Genomic DNA, 22,560 nt, shown 5'->3' with positions numbered 1-22,560 from the left:
CCCAGATTATTCTTAGGATCTGGCATATTTGAGAAACTCTGGCCTGGAAATGGCACTGAAAGCAAAGAACAAATTGAGTTCTACCACTTCCCAAAGAATGTGTTGGGGGCACAGTGGAGGAAGAAGTGTAATGAGGATTGGAGGGAGGTAGGTAGAGACCAAAAAACAAAAAAAGTAAGGCTGCTGTGGAAGCAAGAGACATAATGCCAAACAGGGAAAACTCAATCTTGAGTAAAATCAAAAGGTACAGTGGGTAGGGGAGGACAATTTGTACATAGGGGGATAATGACTATAAGAAAATAGTCATTAGCTTTGCATGTGTTAAATTTTTAAATTTATTTATAATATCTATAAAAGTTTAAAATTTAAATATATATATTGCTCTGTGTCCATACATATGTAGTCCTTTAGATTAGAAACTCAACTTTACAAAGTTATCCTATAACAATTGCTGAGTGTTAAATAAGCTCAGCTGTGCTCCCAATAATACACCTTTTAATAAGGATAGCCATAAATCAGTTAAGATAGCCACTCTGCTGACAATTGAAAAAACTTGGAATCAACCAACATGTCCTTTAGTAAGTGAATGGATAAATAAACTGTGGTACATCCAGACAATGAGATATTATTCAGCCCTAAAAAGAAATGAGCTATCAAGCCATGAAAAGACATGCAGGAGCCTTAAATGTATATTACTAAGTGGAAGAAACCAATCTGCAAAGGCTACATATTATATGATTCCAACCATATGACATTCTTTTAGAGTTGAAACAATGGAGACACTAAAAACATCGGTGGTTGCCAAGGGTTGGGAGAAGGGGAGAAAGAGAAGAATTAGGCAGAGTACAGAGGATTTTTAGGGCAGTAAAAATACTCTTTATGTTAGTATAATGATGGACACATTATCACTATACGTTAGTCCAGACCCATAGATTGTACAATACCAAGAGTGAATTGTAATGTAAACTATGAACTTTGGGTGATTACGATGTGTCGGTGTAGGTTCAGCAATTGTAATGTATGTACCACTCTGGCAGGGGGGGTATGTTGATAGTGGGAGGAACTATGCATATGTGGGAGCAGGGAGTATATGGGAAATCTCCATACCTTCCTCTCAATTTTGCAGTGAACCAAAAACTGCTCTAGAAAACAAACAAACAAAACTTCTTTTTAAAAAAGAAAAACTTAGAAGAACACCAAGCTAGAAATACACAATATGGAAAAACCCTGGAGGAGGAGTGGCAGGTGGCGGGGGTGGGGGTGGGGGGTTAGTAATTATTGCGCAGAACTCATGTTTCAGGAAGAAGGCTTTTCGGGCTGATTGTTTAAAAAACAGAAAGGAAAAAGCTAGCCAGCAATCTTCCTAACCTTGTGACCTGTGAACAGAAAGACATTCCCACTTTAAAAATATAGCAGTGTGAGTCAAAATGAGTTTATTATAAGCTGTACTTAGAATGAGAAATAAAAACCCAGAACCTACCATTTTTATACTGCTTTATAAAGTCAGCTACCAAAAATATTTATTTCTCCTTTTATGTAACACACTGATGTGCAGCTCCTTAAGAGTTTCGAAGTTATTTACCAAGCTACAAAGTATCTACTAGTTCTACTCTCTTAATTAGTAGTAGCAGTACACTATAACATGTTAATTATGATACTCAAAGATGGGGAACACCTAATAAGCCCGTTTTAAGCCTTACCACAACACACAATGAAGAAATAACATTTGCTGATTTTCTCTGGAACAGTAGACATTACCATTTTATAGCGGTAACAGTAACAGTTGTAAGAACTTCAACTACCACCTGAAGTTAAGAGTATGATCCTCGGTAAAAGACTTCAATATTATACATATGGAGAAATTTTTTTAAAAAAAAAGCAGAACTTAAAATACGCACATCTGCCAGATAAAGAGAACAAAATCCTATTATGCTAGACATATTTGTAAAATCAATCCCCTCCCTCCCCTACCACATACCCTTCATCTCCATATACGACCTTCAATTACTTAAGATACTATAAGGTGAAATCAGTCTCAGATGGTGATACTTAAAACAACTCCCCATTTAACTTCACATATATTTTAGTGTTGTTTGTTGCTTCTATTTGCAATTCATGTATAGAATCTAACACTTATAGCCTTGCTGAGTCTTGGACCAGCAACATCAACGTCATCCGGGAGCTTGTTAGAAATGCAGACTCTAAAGCCCCAATCCAGACCTACAAAATGAAAATGTGCATTTTATAGGCACGTTAAAATTTGCTAAACCCTCACCTACAGGATTAAACACCATCCAGAGACAGAGGAAAAAACAATTCCTCTTTGAAGATCTGCCACTATTTAACCTTGGGAAAGGTCAACCAAAATGTGACCTTCCTCATCTATAAAACAAAGGCTTGGAAATGGCCCCCACTTGCTCTAAAATCCTTTTAGTCCATAAAATCACCAGAAGAATATCTGAATTTTCAATCCGTTTATCAGCTGCCACAGCATTTTTATAAGGAGAGCTAAGGATTGCATACTTATTGCAGAACTATCACACTTCAAAGTTGAAAACCATTAAAAAAAGTTTTCAAGTAGCCAATAATTACAAGATATAACAGCTAAGCAAAAAAAAAAAATCTCTAAGTGAACACTAATTTTTCTCTATTAACTGACCAAAAGATTCCACACACTTAAAACTTTTTGGTCAAAATTGTTATTAACCAATGACTATTTAAAACTTAATTAGACCTGAATAATCCTACAGAATTATAAAAATACCATACTGTATCAATACATATGTAGTCCTTTAGATTGGAAACAACTTTACAAAGTTATCCTGTATCAACTGCTGAGAGAGAAGAAATCAAATTTGAGGATCAGCTCGGTGCTTCAATTGCTATTTATCATGAACTTACCTCTTTTGGTGTTAAAACAACTGAGTTTTATAGAACGGTAAAAGAAAAAAAAAACCACCTCTGTGCATCCTAGCTTTTTTACTACAATAATTTAAAAATATAAAAGTAACAGAAGCTGTAATTTTTCTTGCACAAAACAAACTTACATTTTACTTCCTCCAGATAGAACAGGTGAGTTCTCAAGTAGTACTTCTCAAACATTAATATGCATATGAATCACCTGAGGAGCTTGTTAAAATGCAGATTCTGATTCAGAAGATCTGGGTAGGGGCCTGAGAGTCTGCATTTCTAGTAAGCTCCCTAGTGATATCAAATTTATTCATAGAGCAAGTAGCAAGCTTCTAAAAAAAAAAAAGCATAATTTACAGTATTTAGATGGTCATTGTTTGCAAAGCACCAGTCTTGATAATGTGTCCAATTAAATTCCTAAGTAAGCAACCTAACACTTTTCTGTCCTTATCTTACTTGACCCGTAATACGGACATGATATTTAAGCCCTCCATCATTCTTAATATCTAGAAAACTTATCCGTAACCTTCCTTCTACCTCTCTTTCTTTTTGATCTTTTCCCATGCTCCTCATACATGTGGGTGCATCACAGAATTCCATTCATAGCTTCATCTCTTCCATTTCTAACGCTGTCCCTGGACCACCTACGTGCTAATGGTCCAACTTCTGCATCTCCGGCCTAGATGTCTCCCAGTCTTAGATCCATTTACTCAACTACCTGACAGACATTTCTGTTAGTCTTCACAAGTACCTCAACATAAAATATCTCATGAACTCATCAATACCTTACACTCCTAGAAACCAACTTTTTCAACCCTGTATTGACTTTGTGACCAGCACCACCATCCACCCATTTGTCCAAACCACATTTTTTTAAGACTCCATCCTTCTCCCTCATCAAGTGCAATTAATCCCATGTTCTAATTATTTCTCAAATTTCATTTCTTCCTCTCTAATGTCAATATCAGTCTCGACATGGATCATTTCCGATCTAGTTACCACAGTAACTGGTTTAACCAGTCTTCTTGCTTCCAATCTCATTTTCCTCCTCAATTTCACCCTTCAGACTACTGTGTAATCTTTGCAAACATAACTTGATAGCTTTTCCCTATTAAAATTCACCAATGATTCCCCATTACCTTTGGGAAAAAGTAATAACTTTTTTTAGCACATCATACAAAGCTCTTCACAATTCTGATTTTGTCTATCTCTCCAGTGTTAACTCCCCTTAACAGTCAGCATGTACTCTTGGTATGTCAAGCTATTTGCAGCTCCTTGAAAGTGCCATATTCTCTAATGACTCCATGTGTTTGCACAGGCCATTATTTGCTTTGCTTAAAATGCACTTATTATGCTAAGTAATCTTCTTTAAAGACTCTACTCAAGCATCACAATCTTTAAAATGCCTTTTCCAATCACTTCAAGTCTGAGTTAGGTAACACCACAAACTGTGCTCCCTCTATTATAGGGTTTTGCCTGTATATACCTCTATTCTAGTATTTATCAAACTATATTATAATTGCTGGTTTATTCATCTCTTCCACTAGACTGAGCTCATCAATTAGTCCTTTTAAGAACATATTGTGCAGTACATGGTAGGCTCTCAATACATGTTTGCTGAATAAACTGTCTTGAACTATAGTCATGAATAATTATCATGGCTACATATTTAAACTATAAATAACTTCTATTAACTGTGTCTATAACGTAATAAACTTACCTCGCTTTATTTATAGGCTTAACAGAACTTCATAAGACTTCACAAAACACAGAATTCCTAACGTATTCACTTAATTCCCAACAATCTAAAGTTATTTGTGAAAAATAATAGAATAGCTTTCTGAATATTGTGTTAAACTGAGTTATTTTAATTTCACTGACCAGAATGTTTAGACAAATAAAACATCAGTCTCTTCTCCAATGTTTAGACAAATAAAAGCACTAGTCTCATATTCCAATGAGGGAAGGAGTATGGTAAAACAATGTATCAATTTTCAGGTGGCTTAGGTTTGCATACTATTTCTTTTTCTTTTTGGGGGGTGGGTGTACCCCCACGGCTTGTGGGATCTTAGTTCCCCAACCGGGGATTGAACCCAGGCCCTTGGCAGTGAAAGCTCTGAGTCCTAACCACCGGACCGCCAGGGAATTCCCCATTTCTATATACTAGCTACGTGACCCTGTATAACAATGAACATCTCCAAGGCTCAGTTTCTTCAATGGAAAACAGATAAAATTGCATACCTACCCCACAGATTATTTCAAATATTAAGATATGAATGTGAAAGCATTTCTATAAACCATGAAGTGCTAAACAAATTTGAACTACTGTATTAGCTTCCATCCCAACGTATGCCGAAGATTCTGGTTGCAAAATAGTTTCGTGGGCTACGACAACCTCCTATACGCACCCCGTATGTCTCTCCAATGACTGAAAATTCATAAATAAAATTAAGTTACCGGATCACCAGAGCACAAGACTTACTTAATAGTCCTCAATATTCTTATGTGGTTGAAGTAATTAATGATAGTTAACTTAATAATAAACTGATATGTTCTTAAAAAGTGGTTATTTTATAAATCTCAAAGTAAATCTCAAGGTAAGTTGTTGGTACAGTCATTTAAATTTCAGCTCCATTAAAAAAATTAATTGGAGGACAAAAATCAGCAGGGAATATTTAGAGATATTTTCTTCTATTAACTATTTAGACTGGGTACTGTCTATTGACATATAAGCTTGATCCTCTAGAGACTAATATGAAAGTTAAAAAGTCACCATTACAAAACCAAGACTTTCTTTCCCCCCAAGTTTCTGGCTTATTTCTCAGATATGCTTGCTGGTCTATCAATTAGAAGAGAAAATTTGCTGCATTTTTCTAAACTAAAAAAATGATAGAGCACATTAATTCTGCTCTCAGCAATATCTTTCTTTGTTAAATAGGGACTTAGGAGGATTATGGACTATAATAAAAGCACTGTTTTCAGTCCCTTTTCCAATATTTATAAAAATAGGATTCCTTAACTTTCAAAGGGCAAAACTCCTTTAAAAAAAAAAAAAAGAAAAAACAAAATCTACTACAAAAGTCAGCACTTCGGTACCTGATTGTGGTAACAAGGCCAAAATCCAAGACGAAGCCCTTTATTGCACATCGTGTTCCAACATCTTGGGCAGCCCCATCTTGCGACCTCTCCAGATTGGCTGCTCCTGCTCTCTCTACTGCAGAGAGAACTTCAATTAGAGAAATTCTGAAGCTCGTAAATCTAAACTGGATACTCCCCTCATTGGAGGTAAGGATGGTAAGAATCACTAAAAAGATTCAAATTAGAGAAGGTTTCATATATATCTAAGTGGCTTGAAACCACTATAATGCAGGCAGCTGAGAGTCTTATTATAGAAGTCTATTCACCTAAAAAAAAAATCTTAAGGAAAAGAATGGCAGCAAATTATTAGGTAACCTGAAAAAATAGGTTATATAATCATAAATCTCTAAAGAGGAAATATTCTCCACTAAACCTGTGTAGAATTTATATCTATAATACAAACTTACAGCTGACCATTCATGTTCATAATCCTTATGAGAAAAGCAAGCAAGAAAAAAACTAGGACACATTATCAACCACTTTTCATGCCCTAAAATAACTTCATTGAAAAAATGATTGGTTAAAAACCACTGGTTAGGAAGGAGAGGTTTCCCTGCTGACTTAAGCCTAGCTGCCTAAGCAAGGCTTTAGAAAATGTCTTCACCTACAACAGTGCAAAGGCAGAAGGAGCAGAGGCTATGGCGGTCTTTCTAGTGACACTTCCAAGTCACATAAATGGGGTATGTTTCTGGGACAGACTGCCAACAAGTTACTGAAAGAAGAGAAACAAGAACAGCAAAAACCTGACAAATAAACAGGCCAATGCCCTCATGTGTTTTATTATGACATAAAAGGTAAGTCTTAACTAAAGTTACCTTGAGGCTATCAGATCGAAATCACATCCTCCATACTAAACATTATCCAAATTGTGAAAAACTGAATTGGTTTTCAAGCTGATTTTCCAAAAAAATTTGTTCCACAAAAAATGACATAAAACATGTATAGAACATTTCTTAGACCAAGCAAGTAAGAAGCCACATCCCAAAGAACTTCAGGAATTAAGATTTTTCAATCAGAGTTATAAAAAAAAAATTTTAACCACTTTTACCACCATGAATTTTAATCAAAAGTGTTCTGGTATGTGCTATGCAACAGAATGAAGTTAAAACTTTTGAGATACTGTAACCTGTATTTACTAAATAATTTAACAATGATTTTACCTTACCTGAGTGTGAAAATTTGAAATGGTGGTTGTTTCAATATCTTTCTTGCCCAGAATTTCCATTTTCACTGGAGTGTTGGGGAAATTAAAAGCAAAGTAGTCCAAGAAGTCTGGGAGATAAGCGGCCGCTCCATGCACTATTGCTAAAGCATAGTAAGCAGCATTTTTCTCGTTTTCACTGAATGTCAAAGCAAGAAACTCCTCAGAAAATCTCTCCATCTCCATTGGAGACAAAAATGAGAGTTCATCCATGTAAGCATGAAGGACAAGAGCACCACCATTGGACTGGTGTTCCTCATGAATAAAGTTGCTAAATTTAGTACCTGTTTTTAAGAAATTTCTACGAATAGAATGTTCCTGGTGAGTCATAAAAGGTGTTTGTACTCCCTGGGGTACCCGATATTCTTGCATGCCCAAATTTAATCGACACAGCTGTTCATCTTTCAGATACCTGAAGGACTCCTTATTAACTCCTGAAGTGCTATTTATTTGTCCTTGGGTGAGGATTTCCTTACTGATGCGGGTCAGGCCAGCACAGATGGTTTGTACTTCCTTATTGTACATTTTAAGGCGTCTTCCTCGCATATCTTCTCGGTGTTTCTTTTTCTTTTTCTTCTTTATTTTCTTCAAGACAAAATCATCAGCTCTCTGGGTTTTACCATTTTCATCTGGTGTTTCTGGCCACAATAATTAAAAAGAAGTTAGTTGCTAGGCCTAATGTCAACATACAAGCTTCTTAAGGTATGCAATCTCAAATTAAATAGCCTATTCTCAGTTTCTCTGAATTTGCCACTATAATTTACATGTTTATAAAATGAATGAGACAAAGATCTTAAAATACAAAAATATTCTGGATTGAAAATTATGCTAAAAAGTAGGTAATGCAAAGGTAAGCATATAACTTAATATGACTTACAATCAAAACTAAAGATAATATCCAAATAATTTCACATATGCCATACTGTATGGAATATCTGTTCAGGAACCACTGTAAAATCTAAATTAAAGCTCGCCATATTTTGCTGTTTGTCTACAAGTTACTATGATATATACAGGCGAATCAAAGACAAATTAAGCTGTTAAGACACCATTTTGCCTAACAAATTGGCAAGACTGGGGGTGGGAGGGAATTCTTATACACTGTTGCTAGAAATATAAACTGGTACAACCTTCATGGAGGGCAATTTGGTACCCCCAAAATGAATATGCACCAAAGCCTTGGAAATATTTATAATTCTTGGTCCCATAAATTCCACCCCCAAGTAAAAATTACCCAAGAAAATAACTAAGAAAAGTTAACATAAAGATATCCACAACAGTGGTATTTAGGGAATCCCCTAAATGACTAAAAACAGAATATGGATTAAACTCTGGTACTTACGTACTGATAAAATACTACCCAGCCATTCTAAATTATATTATAGGTAAAAAGAACTGACAAATTACAAGGTTATGAAATGTTTACATTGTCACGCTTCCAGAAAGCCTTCTCTAACAACTCTTTCCCACCCAATTTGGATAGCTACTCCTACTATGTGCTTCCTTAATACTGTACTTCCCCTATTACAGCACTTAACACATTAATTTTCCACCTTTCCTCTAGACTGTAAGCAATCTAAGGTCAGTGGTATATATCTTACCTTTCTTTCCAGAGCATCTAACATATGTATAATCTGATCTTATTTTTATAATATTAAATATTCATTCAAACATTTATTAAGTACCTACTATATGCCAGAGACACTGCTGAGCACTAGAGATACAGTGTTGACTGAGACAGATATGATCCCTACCCTCTTGGACCTTATAATCTATTTGGACTTCAAAGAGAAAGTATCAGTATGCTACTCTAGATGCTGGGGAAGCTCTCTTTAGGAGATGACATTTAGGCTGAGTCCTAAATAATAAGACAAGCCAGGCATGTTTTCTAGGGAAAAATATTCTAGAGAGAAGCAAAGGACCTAAAGAGAAAAACGTATGACTTATCTATATATATTTCATATATACACAACACAGAAAACTATCTGGAAAAATATACACCAAGGTATTAATGCTAGTTATCTAGGCCGGTATAGGATTATAAATGTCTAGCTTTCTTCTTTTTTGCTTACCTATATTTTCTAATTTCTACAATAAACATACATTACTTTTATAATTTAAAATATTACTTTTAATTTTTAAAGGAGTATCACAGATTGATAAACCCAAAATAGAATAGCATCTTTATTTACTAGTTGGGAAATAGTCCCAGCAAGAAATATTCAGGATTAAATAACAGGTATAGTCCTGACCAACCTTCAAGCTTGGTGTGGTATTTATTGTATAGAATTTATCCACCCATAAACAGTACTTCTGACATGATTCAAGTAATTCAGTGTTAAGACAGATACTCCAATTAATCCTATTACTACATCTGGGAAGAACAAGTTCAATAACTTTTACAGTAAAGAATTTACTTGGTATAATGTGTAAATATATGACAAATTGCACCACTCAATACAAAATCATTCCAAGTCACCAGATATTACAGAAGTTATAAAACCTTCTAAGGAAAATATTTAAATGTACAAGTCAGACTTTAAAGTGAGTGTACAGATACCAAATGACTTTCATTGTTTAATATTTGATTTTAAACAACAAAAAGAAAGCCCTTCATTTGCAAGCATCACTTATAGGTAAACTGAAATCATATACCAAAATATAATGTAATTAGATTGTTTAAAGTGGCAAGAGGAAAAGCAATCTTTTCTTTTATATGTAACTAAATCTTTGAGAATTCTTAAAATACGTAGTAACAGTAATTTGTATTTCTTACCAGATAAAATTAATCTAAATACTTTTCCCATATATCAAATCAGTAATTTGGGCAATTCTCCCAAGCAACTAAATGTTAATGCCATTAAATATAAAGGTTAGACCAATTTTAAAATAGTCATCTAATTACCCTCTGCTAAATGTTTTGGCAATTTCACAGGGGAAAAAAAAAAAGCAAAGAAAAAGAAAGAGAAAGAAAAAGAAAAAATACCTATGAATAGATAGGTTATTTTAAGCTTCAGAGGAGGTATTTGGTATGCAGAAGATGAATTGTGACCTAGATCTGCCACTGAAATTAACACCGAGAAGGAGCTGCCTTGATTGTAACACATTTTCTATACTACTATCAGCTTACCAATGGTATTTCTATCATGGCCAAGGCTCTGTGGGTTTCACTCCAAAACTCATTTTTATGAGAACCATTTAATTAGTCTAACACAACCCATCTCAAAAAAAACACTGCACAAGGAAATGAAAAGGGCCTTAAATTGATTGTAATCTCATATTTCAACATAAAAGTCTAAAATATGAAATAAATTTCAATCTCCTCACTAATCCTATTTTTCAAATTTTGATTCTTATCTAAGGCTGAGATAAAGCTTGCCTTTGTTTATACAGAAATTTGAGACTACTTGTATCACACTAGCTAATGAATTTCCATGAATAAACAAAATTTATTTTTGAATTATTGTGATGGCAACTAATTGAGAATGGCATACATACACAAAGTTGTTAAAGGTTATTACAGTAAGTTAGTCACCGTTGCTTTAGAAGAATGATACTGGGGTTGTCTTTCCTAGCATTAAAAATGTTATTTAAAAGAAAGTCTTTGCAATAAATATTTCTAATCAATGTTGTATACCTTAAACTTACATAATGTTGTATGTCAATTATATATCAATTTTTTTAAAAAATCAATGTCTCAAGTCTTCACAATCTTTCCATTTCTGGTAGAGTGTTTTTAGCTTTCCAGAGAATGTATTCAGGAAGTAATAATTTGAGTATTTCCCTACAGTGCAGAAGTGAATATTTATTGACATCAGTTCTTTTATAGAAAAAGAGCCAAGATACACTGTATCTGTGATTAAGAAAAGTTTCCACATATCAAACTGTGAAATTAAATATAAAGAGACGTATGTAACTCTACAGAGGAAGATACAAACATTTGAGAGATAAATTGCTGGCTGTCTTAAAAAAGGTCATTATAACTATAGATTAATACATGACACTATCAATAAAATCCTCATATGTGCTAATACCATTAATATTATCAGCTATTAAATAGTACCATTTATTTAACATCACTATTGAAAGCTTTCATTAATGAAAAAAAAAATTACCTTTCCACATTACAAAACTTAAGTTCATTAACACCATTCTTATGTTTGAATTACAGCTTAGAACTGAAAAATATGTAATATCTTCACTTCCTAAAAATTATGGTGGATGAGCAAAAGCAAAACAATTATAATTTTTTATATTTTATTAATCATAATAAAGGCTAAAGTTTTATTTTCTGAAAGTAAATTCTCTTTGGTCTTATTAAAAGTTCTTCCAGCTCCACATAACATCCTGACTAAAAAGGAAAACCAAAAAACTGCAGATCTGGAAGCCATCATTTTAGTAAATCACTGTACAGTTACAACACTGCCTTACTTTACCTGCCACCCCTCTAATTATGGTGTTTAAGAGTGATTGGCTAGATTTGAATCCCTGTCCTACCACTTCCTAGCAGTATTACCTTTTGCAAGTTAATTTCTTTGTACCTTGTTTCTCATTAGTAAAATGGGGGAAAACAACAGTACCTCCTCATAAAATCAGTGTGCAGAGTAAATGAAACAAAGCATATAAGTATTTAGAATAGTCCCGGAACATGACAAATACTCAACACATGTTAACTGCTATTATTACTGCAAAAAGTTTAATTGTAGAGGCAGTAGAGTATGTTATTGAAGAGCAGATGCTTTTACAGTTAGACACACCCAGGTTAATGTCCCAGCTCCACTACTCACTAAGACCTCTGGGCAAGCTCATAAATCTCCTTAAACTTTTACCATCTAAAATGTTATTAATGCTAGTATCTATTTCAGAGTTATTGTAAGAATTAAATGAGACAATGAATATAAAGCCCTCATCTCAATATTTGACACACAATTAAGTCCTCCCTCACCATTTTTATCATTTTCATAATAATAATATTTGATAACATTCCTTGAAATAATTGGCAATAATTCTGGGATATCAAAACTAGAGCTAGAGGGACTTCCCTGGTGGTCCAGTGGTTAAGAACCTGCCTTCCAGGGACTTCCCTGGTGGCGCAGTGGTTAACAATCTGCCGCCAATGCAGGGGACACGGGTTCGAGCCCTGGTCCAGGAAGATCCCACATGCCACAGGGCAACTAGGCCCATGTGCCACAACTACTGAGCCTGCGCTCTAGAGCCCACAAGCCACAACTACTGAGCCCACGTGCCACAACTACTGAAGCCTGTGTGCCTAGAGCCCGTGCTCCGCAACAAGAAGCCACCTCAATGAGAAGCCCGCACACCGCAACGAAGAGTAGCCCCCACTCACCGCAACTAGAGAAAGCCCACACGCAGCAACGAAGACCCAACGCAGCCAAAAATAAATTAATTAATTTTTTTAAAAAAAGAAAAAAGAGGGCTTCCCTGGCGGCGCAGTGGTTGAGAGTCCGCCTGCCGATGCAGGGGACACGGGTTCGTGCCCCGGTCCGGGAGGATCCCACACGCTGCGGAGCGGCTGGGCCCGTGAGCCATGGCCGCTGAGCCTGCGCGTCCGGAGCCTGTGCTCCGCAACGGGAGAGGCCGCAATAATGAGAGACCCGCGTACCGTAAAAAAAAAAAAAAAGAAAAGAAAAAGGAAAAAGAAAATGAATCCGCCTTCCAATGCAACGGACGCAGGTTCAATCGATCCCTGGTCGGGGAGCTAAGATCCCATATGCCGCGGGGCAACTAAGCCTGCATGCCACAACTGGAGAGAAGCCCACACCCCGCAAGGAAGATCCCGTATGCCACAACTAACACCCGACACAGCCAAATTAATTAATTAATTAAAAAAAAAAAACTAGAGCTAGAAATTATCAACCTAGAGTACAATGAGGTGGACCACAGAGAATCACATTAAAAGGGGAAAAATCTCTGAAAGAGGGAAGAAAACTATTATTCATCAAGTGTCTGCTAGGGATCATGTATGTTATCTCATTTTAATCTCCAAACAAACCAGTGAAGTAGATATATAAATCCTTTTTACGGAGAAAAAGAACAGAGCTTGAAACAAGATATGTTACCTATATTAGGTCACAAAGGTAACAGGTGACAACCTAGATTCAAACTCTTACCTGACTCCAAAACTCTTCTTTCTGCCTTCTCTATCTACTCCCCTTAGATGATCAACTAAAATTATCTAATTACAACTAATGGACTTGAGGTGGCTTGGAAAAACCTCCAATAAATGGAGCATCACTACATTCAACAAATATTTTACTGAGTGCCCACGACAAGATAATCCTACATAATCACAAAAATAACATTATTTAGGTTATGCAAAAAATGTCCTTAAAGGCCTGTTTGCCTCTCTCTAGGCAGGTAAAGTAAAATATCAGTCCCTGAAGGTGTTGCTCTGATAAATGAGATTATCTGTTTATCTCAGTCCTCTGTATAATCCCCCAATAATTCCCCACTCCTATCACTGAAAACAATAAACTATTTCTAAATTAAAATTCCTGCCAATAGTTTTTTGACATTACAGAAAATTTCAATTTGTTGTGTGACTTAGGGACTCTTTCCCTGTGAGAGCAGTTGGGCAGTTGGTCAAAGATGAAAAATGTGAGAAAGGAAGGCTGACTCACTAGAGTATATAAGAGCAGTCCTGTCATTTTAATGACAGTGGAGAAGAGAGCTATAGAAATCAACTTCCTCCTTTCCTTTTTTAAAAAAATATTAAAATACTACTAAAATCATTAATTTATTAGCCAAGAATAATTAAGAAGAAGCATTACTTTTTTTGATGGAGTTTTTTTTGAGGAAGTTTGTTCTAGGCTTTTATGAGCAATAAGAGGGACAGAAAAAATTAAGATTTCAAAAGACACAGGTAACTATCATTTAATTAAGATTCAAGCCTGTTGCTTGCAAGAATCAAACAATATTTTAGTATCTCTTTATTAACAATGCAAATGTACTTAGTGGAAAGTGAAAAGCTAACTGGATCATGAGTCAAAAAAACTGGGTTCTAGATTCAGTTCTATCATATACTAACTAGAAAAGCTGAAGTGTGACACTTCAGCTCTTCAAAAGTCACTATACTTCCCATTTTACATATGAAGCAAGTTTACCTTAGCATTTACAAATTAAATTTTTGTTTCAACTATTTATGAGCAACTCCAAATGTCTGGAATCAAAATTTATAATTAACCTATACATGAATTTGGATTGAGTACTGTCGGGCTGGTGTGCAGGAACAGGTCTCTCAGCTGAATGATCTATCTCAGGGATCAGCAAACTTCTTCTACGAAGAGCCAGATCATAAGCTTTGCAGGCCATATCGTCTATCCCACCCAACTACTGTCTATACTGCTGTAGTGCAAAAACTCCCAGAGACAATACAATTGAATGAGTGGAGTGGTGTCCCAATAAAACTTTATTTCTGGACACTGAACTTGAATTTCATATGATTTCATATGTCATGGGTTTTTTCCAACCATTTAAAATGTAAAAACCATTCTTAGCTCAAAGGTTGTACAAAAATAGGTAGTGGAACTTGATTTTTGAAAAAGGTACAAAAGTAATTCGATGAAAGAAGGATGGTCTTTTCAACAAAAGGTGCTGGAGCAGTTGGATATCATAGGCAAAAAAAAAAAAGAACCTCAACCTAAACCACACACATTATACAAAATTAACTCAAATGGATCAGAGATTCAAATGTAAAAGTTAAAGTTAAATAAAACTTTTGGGAAAACAACAGGAGAAAATCTATGGGACCTAGGTCTTGGGACCTCAGACATGACACCAAAAACATAATCTATAAAAGAAAATCAACAAATTAGACTTTAACAAAATTTAAAATGTTTGCTCTCTGAAAGACCCTGTTAAGAGGATGGAAAGACAAACAACAGTGTGGGAGAAAATATTTGCAAACCATTATTCTGATAAAGAATATACATATCTGTAATATATCAAGAATTCTCAAAACTCAATAGTAAAAAAGCAGACAATTCAATTAGAAAATGGGCAAAAAACTAAAGAGACATTTTACTGATGAGACTATATGGACAGCAAATGATGGCATGAAAAGATGTTAAATATCACTAGCCATTGGGGAGATGCAACTTAAGTCCACGATGAGGTATCATTACACATTATTAAAACAGATAAAATAAAAATAGTAACAATACCAGACACTGGCAAGGATGTGGAGAAAGTGGATCTCTCATATATTGCTGGTGGGAATGTAAAGTGGTACAGATATTCCAGAAAATAGTCTGGCGATATCTTCCAAAAATAAAAAATTAAAAAAAAACATATACTTAACCACATGACCCAGCAATTGCATTCACAGAAAAATGAAAATTTACATCCACACAAAAACCTGAACATGAATGTTCATAGAAGCTTTATTCATAATGGCCAAATTGGAAACAACCAAAATGTCCTTCAACAGGTGACTAAACTGTGATATATCCATACCATAGAACACTACTCAGTAATGAAAAAAAAATGAGCTATTGATACATACAACTTGAATAGATCTCAAGGACATTCTGAGCGGGAAAAAAATCTCAAAAGATCACATACCATATATATTCCATTTATGTAACATCCTCAGAATGACTAAATTATGGGTTGGAGAACAAATTAGTGGTTTCTAGGGGTTGGGGAAGGTGGGGAGACACAGGAAGTTCTAAGATTACAAAGAGATAGCACAAGGGGCATCTTTGTGGTGATGGAATAGTTGTGTACCTTGACTGCAGTGGTAGTTAAACTAATCTACAGGTGTTAAAATGGCACAAAATTATACACACACCATTGTACCAATGTTAATTTGTTAATTTTCTGGTGTTGATATTATACAATAGTTATGTAAAATGTAACCTTCGGAGGAAATTAGTGAAGAGTAAAGACCTCCCTGTACTATTTTTGCCATTTCCTGTGAATATATAATTATCTCAAAATAAAAAGTTAAAAGAGTTTCTGAAAACCTGCGGATAAGGAAAGGGAAGACATAGTTCTGTAAATAACAAGGGTCTAGCCACTCTCCTTATTAATCTTAGAGTTGTTTCAAGGATCAAGCATGATAAAATAACAAAAAGCAGTTTTAACAGTACTTAATAACAGCCAGACACTTAAGTGCTTTCCACATATTGTCTCACTTAAGCCATAAACAATCTTATAAAAGAAATACCACAACCCCATTTTACAGACAGGAAAACTGGAACTGAGGGAGCTTAAAGTAATTTGTCCATGGTCACACAGTAAGTGGTAGAGCCACGATTTAAACTCAGATTGACTCCAGAGGCATGCCTCCAGCACATCACTATAATAAGTATAAAGATATTTAGTGGAAAAACAAAAGGTATCCATCAAAGTGTAGTGCAAAACCGTGGATTAAACAAAGGTTAAACCAGTTTATTTTCTGTAAGATTCTCAGAACTTTTAAAATGCCAGTGTGTGTCATATAGCTAGGAGGCTATTGTTTTTTCCCCAACATATTTGGCAAGGGAATCTTTCCCTCCAGAATATATAATCCAACAGTCTCTCATTCAAAAGTCAAAATGTTTACACTGGAGTTATTGTGGTGATCATTTTGCAATATATACAAATAATGAATCATTATAATATTAAAAATAATGTGTCAATTATATCTCAATTTTTTTAAAAGTTAAAATGTTTAAATGACCTAATCTTAACCCACTTTCCTCCTTCACATACTAGCAAACCACAAATGTTTGGACTGCACTGTCCACTGTGGTAGTCAAGAGCCAAAAGGACTATTTAATTATAAATTAATTAGAAATAAAATTAAAAATTCAGTTCCTCAGTCACACTAGCCACATTTCAAGTCTTCAAGATTTGTTCAAGGGCCACATATGACTAATGGCTACCATACTGGACAACACATTTATAGAAAACATTTTCATCATCATAGAAAGTTCTGTCAGGCAGCACTGGGTTAAAAGTTTGTTTTTGTTTGTTTTTTAAAGACATGGCCTCTGCAATTTTCAGAGACGCACACTGTGTTATGAACTATTATACATGTATTTGCCGCTATCCTCCCATAAAAGGGGGCTAGGACAGAAATTCTTAATAGGACTGGCTACTGTCACTCTGATGCCAAGGCACAGGGAAAAGATAAGCAAAAAAGTGGAAAACATGAATAGCAAACAGAGAAAGCAACATCATGCAGCTGGAGGATGAAGCTTGAACTTGGATTCAGGAGACCTGGGTTCTACTCCCTATTAGATCAATTATCTTTTTTTTTTTTTTTTTGGTACCTGTTACTAATTAACTGTGACTAGACAAGTCTCTTCACTACTTTAGGCCTCAGTTTTCACTCTTCAACAATACAAATTTGACTTAGATGATCTCTAAGATTCCCTCTAGCTCTGTACAGTTGAAACACACAAAAACACATACACACATGAAATGAGAAGGTGAGAAATAAAGGCACAAATAAAAGAGAGCAACATCATTGCATATTAGTGGTGGAAACTGGCATTCCTGTCAGTTTGGCACAAATTCTACTCCTGAGGATAAGACTTGGATACCACCAAAGGAAGAAAGATTTAGTTCAATTCAATATAAAATTACTGAGCAATTATTTGCAACAAACTGCACTATCTGGAAGTAGCCCCCCCCCACACACACACACAAATTAATTAGGCCTAGGTTAAGACCAAATATGTTGAAGAAATCCAAGACTCACCAAACTTGAGATTGAAAGACTAGTTCATTAACACGTAATAACTGCCCCAGTACTAAGAAACATAAAAGTATTTTAAACTCTTCTTGAGGAGACAACTCTAACAAATTATATAAAATCATATACAAAATACAAACACATGGCATAATCGAAATTCTTATCCCTCCCCCCACCATACCCTTCTTCTAAAGAGAAAGTAAATAAATGCTACAGGTACTTGGGAATATGAAAACTGCAATTTTGGTCAACCTAACTTCTCTAGAACCCACACTCACATAGTCCTACATTTTCTGGGCTAAATATTCTTGACTTTAGTAAGTTTACTGGAAATAAATAAATTCTCAATCTGTTGCACCGGGCAGATGAAAAAGCAACTGGAATTCTTGTCTCTACTATCTCCTACTGAACTTTTCAGAGGCTTGGTTGGTCCTATGTTCTAGGATCAAAGGGGAGAGAAAACCTTCCCCATCCCTTTTCTGAAAATTAAGATTTCATATGAAAATTAAAAATGAGTTTTACTTCCACATAAAAAAAGAACCAAGATAAACTGCGTTTGATATCTCACCTTGAAGAAGCTAAGGCAACCAGTGAGTCGAGCCTAATCTCGGTACAAATTCAAACTCCTTAAAGCCCCAAACCATACTCGTGAATATTGTGGAGCAGAGGAGAGTGACTATTCAAGCTTTCCATCAAAGAAAACAAGGAAAAAAGGGATTTCAGCGACAAGCCTTTACTTTAGACAGGCAGTTTTCAATACCCCACCTACTAATCCCACGCCAAGGACCGCGCGGCGCGGAAACCCTGGCGAATTTGAAAACAAACGTTGGTAAAGGCTCGGGGAGGGGGAACTGGTAAGGGGGTTAGTAACTGACAGCTCGGCCTCGAAGCGAGAAGCTTCAAGTAGGTCAGACGGTGTCAACGGTTTGAAATCCAGGATCCACCCCAGTGGGCTTAGGGGAGTAGAGCAGCAGGAGGTAAGCAGGGAGCTGGAGTCTTTCAGGGCTAAAGGGGCGGGATATCGCAACAGAGAGAGACCTAGATAGAGCCCAAGCTCGGGGCAGTTCGGCTGCTCTCACCTCTCTTGGGGGCCTTGATTAGAGGCACCCCTCCAGTCCTCTCGCCGTTTTCCTGCTTGTCCTTGTGCTTGAGCTCTCCCGGAACGCAGGAGCCGGGGTCACCATCAGAGCCGCGGTGGTGATGGTGCTTGTGCCGCTCCTTGTGGCCCTTATGCTTGGGCCCGGCCGCGCTCACCGTCAGGGGCGAGAAGGTGAAGAGGGCCGAAGTGCCCGGGGCCGGGAGCGGGGCAGCAACAGCGGGCCCGGCAGGTGCCAGCGAAGGTGGCGGCGGAGGAGGCAGGAGCAGAGGCTCAACAGGGCCTGGGACGGCTGGGGCTGCATTCGTAGGCGGCAGCGGCCCGGGATGTTGGCGGCTGCGACGCCGCCGGTGAGGGGGAGCGAGAGGGGGGTCCTGGCTCGGCCGCCCCCGCTTCTCCTGAGACCCCCCACTGCTCGCTCGGCGCTGCCGCTTCACTCCCCGCGGCGAGACCCCAGCGTGGGGTTTCTCCTTCCCCTCTTTGTCCGGCTCCTCCTGCCCCGCCACCGCCCGTACTATGCGGACCGCTCCGACCTGCGCAGCCATTTCACCCACAAACACACATTTAAATGGCCCGACCGCCCCCCCGTCCGCGTACCGCGCAAGCGCCGCCCGCGCACGGCCCGCTGGGCATTGGAGTCTCTCCCCTACTCTCCACTTCTCGGCCATTCTTCGTCCAGCGCTGAATATGGCCGGAAGCAGTACTTACCGGAGCTTCTCCGCAGGGCCCTCCAACCGAGCTCTATTGTAAAGCACTCTGGGCCGCGCAGAGCCTCACGGGAGCGGTAGTTCTCCGTGCCCCCGCCGCGTCGCTGGCTCGGTGAGCAGAGGAGCCGAAAGGGAGCGTGCGCCGAGTCACGCTTCGGGCTGCGACGCAACCGCCGCTGGGCGGAGAGTTGCCGCCAACCGCCTTAACGGCCGAAACAATGTTAATGGCTTTCAGTCTGTCGGCGCGTTCCCATTATCGTCTCCGTGTGTCCCTTCGTCATTTTACACGGAGGAGTTGGTCTCCATAGTTACTTTTCAATTTCCTATTCCTCTCATAACCTTTGTGAGGTACAAGAATCCCCGGCCTTTTACCCCTGGACAAACGATGAGATGCAGAGGAAAAAGGAACTTGGTAATATGTCAAATGAGGGCGATTTTGCTTTAAAATCGAACGGAGCTGCAAATCAGACATTTCTGAACCTCTTCCTGGCCACTGATTGCCATGGTTACAAGTATAGGCGCGACAAGGCAGGTGCAAGAACTGCCTGGGAGCCTGGTGAGCGCCGCCCACCTCGCCGTCGAGCCACATCCCCTCTAGTGCCTGGAAATGTATAGAGTTCATCCATTATTTTGAATCCTTCCCTACAATTACGGGAAAATTCTAGATGGAAAAACATGTTTTGAAATTTCTTAATAAGATTTTTTTCAAATCGTATGTATACGATTGCATAAATTTGAGAAGTGTGTCTACCAGAGAACACTCCAGAAATCGTCACTACTCACCAAGGTTTCCGCCCAGAAATTTATTTACAATTTGATCGTCACTTTACATTTTACCGCCTTGATAAAGATATTTGGAAATAATTGTTTACAATGAAGTACTCAGATAAAATCTCTGTGGTTTGATGACACTAGTACCTGGAAAAGTACTCAGCTCGATGAACACTATAAAGTTAGTTTAAAAACCAAAAAGTTTATTGAGCACCTCTTGTGTACATTACACTACAATAAACAGGTAATATTTCATCCAGTGTGTGCCTTCATTGGGATTCCTAATGAAAAATATTGAAGAACAAATGCTGCTTAAGTATTTCAGTTTTTAGAAAGTTATGAACTCTTAAGTGAAGTCATTAGGATAAGTCAGAGGAATCCTTTGTAATAATTACCCACTAACTTGTTACATAAAATTAGATTTGAAAGATCAACTTTAAGATAAGGCAGATCCATATTCATATAGAAAAAAATTTTTAAGTAGTAGTGCCTTTAGTTAGTTGGATATAAATTGTACATGTTTATATAGGACCTTTGAAATGAAAAAAAATGCCACCAAAAGATAGCTACTTTGTTGATTATTCTTCTAGATTTGGTAAATGAATAATATTGGCTAAAGCTTGTCAAGAATGTGCTTGAATATCTTGTTATTTGGTATATCCAAACGAAAAACTGATTACTGTCATTACATATATTTATTATTTTATTTTTATTTATTTTTTTTTTTGGCGGTACGCGGCCTTCTCACTGCTGGGGCCTCTCACGTTGTGGTGCACAAGCTCCGGACGCGCAGGCTCAGCGGCCATGGCTCACGGGCCCAGCCGCTCCGCGGCATGTGGGATCTTCCTGGACCGGGGCACAAACCCATGTCCCCTGCATCGGCAGGCGGACTCTCAACCACTGCACCACCAGGGAAGCCCTGTCATTACATATATATTGTATTCTCTTTAAATATAACTTCTTTTTCTTACTACTCTTGTTTCCCACAACACTTGGAAAGATGTATCTCCGTTTAGGCAAAAATAATTCCCAGGGAATAATCATTGTCACAAGCAATAATTTTGTACTGTAACCACAAGGTAAGATTTTTCAAAACATTTTTTATGGTAACTTCTGACAATATAGACATTTAATTGAGATCCAATTTTTACAAATCTTTTAAAGTTTATATTTATGTAGGAAAGTAAAGTAGACTAAAAATAACTTCCAAAAATGAAAAATAAGTCCATTGTAAAACTTTCTCATACAGCATTCTCTATACATAGCTTAAATGACAAACTCCTATTTGTGCTTTCCAACCCAGTGTAAATGAGATGAAAATGTAAAACTTCTGACATTTATTTGCATATTGCTTTTAAATGCTATTAACACATTACCATATTTTCATGGTAGATATTATGAATATACAGCACTTATTCTAGCTAGCAGTATTCTAGTAGTTTCATTTGCAGATTCACTTGCAGCTGATTTTCCAAAGTTGTGTTAAATATTCCAAGTTGATGGTGGGTTCCTTGGTCCTTTGGGTTTTGAAAAACGATTTGCAAAACCTGGGAACAAAAATAAAATTGAATGAAAAAAGAAAGATTTCTTATACAGAAATGAACACTTGGATTTTAGAGTGTATTATAATATGTGCAAATACATGGATTTTTTTTCGCAGCATCTTTGATCAATTTAGTAATTTTTTTGTAAAAGCATTCTAGTAATTATGTTAGTGCTTAAATGATAACAATAGAATACTAATAACATTTTAAATTTGTAGAACACTTACAAATTTAATAATAGTAATAATTAGATGATTGTAATAGCCTTTGGTAATTCAGCATATAGTATTCTTTTTTCCCAGGTTTATCGAAATATTATTGACATATGTTTGTTTACATGTGACATGTAAGTTTAAGGTGTACAGCATGGTGATTTGATACATGTATATATTGTGAAATGATTACCACATTAAGGTTAGTTAACACCTACATCCCCTCACATAATTGTCTACTAATGTGTGTGGTGATTTTTTAAGATTTTTCTTTTC

The 22,560-nt window shown here is 36.8% G+C and overlaps 2 protein-coding genes across 4 annotated transcripts in view; both read right to left on the bottom strand.

Annotated features, from left to right (window-relative positions):
* Positions 1 to 20,268, bottom strand: part of RSBN1 (round spermatid basic protein 1) — a 43,126-nt gene extending 22,858 nt beyond the window's left edge. Inside the window, exons 1-3 of one of the 2 annotated variants that reach the window (XM_033435722.2) lie at positions 19,034 to 20,268; positions 7,662 to 7,887; positions 6,007 to 6,124 (exon numbers count right to left, since the gene is read on the bottom strand). In XM_033435722.2, coding sequence (XP_033291613.1) covers positions 6,007 to 6,124; positions 7,662 to 7,887; positions 19,034 to 19,718 — 1,029 coding nt within the window. In that variant the 5' untranslated portion in view covers positions 19,719 to 20,268. Of the gene's footprint in view, positions 1 to 6,006; positions 6,125 to 7,213; positions 7,888 to 19,033 lie in introns of both variants that reach the window. The other variant, XM_004263200.3, reaches the window with a different exon arrangement.
* Positions 20,269 to 20,710: 442 nt separating this feature from the next.
* The window catches only part of PTPN22 (protein tyrosine phosphatase non-receptor type 22), a 51,139-nt gene continuing 49,289 nt past the window's right edge, over positions 20,711 to 22,560 (bottom strand). For both annotated transcript variants that reach the window (XM_004263202.4, XM_033435812.2), the window contains one exon: positions 20,711 to 22,075. In XM_004263202.4, coding sequence (XP_004263250.2) covers positions 22,011 to 22,075 — 65 coding nt within the window. In that variant the 3' untranslated portion in view covers positions 20,711 to 22,010. The remainder of the gene's footprint in view (positions 22,076 to 22,560) is intronic.

Source organism: Orcinus orca, chromosome 1, assembly GCF_937001465.1.
Source record: "Orcinus orca chromosome 1, mOrcOrc1.1, whole genome shotgun sequence".
Classification (NCBI taxonomy): Eukaryota; Metazoa; Chordata; class Mammalia; order Artiodactyla; family Delphinidae; genus Orcinus; species Orcinus orca.
The sequence above is the reverse complement of the archived record's forward strand: the minus strand, read 5'-3'. Positions and strand labels throughout refer to the sequence as shown.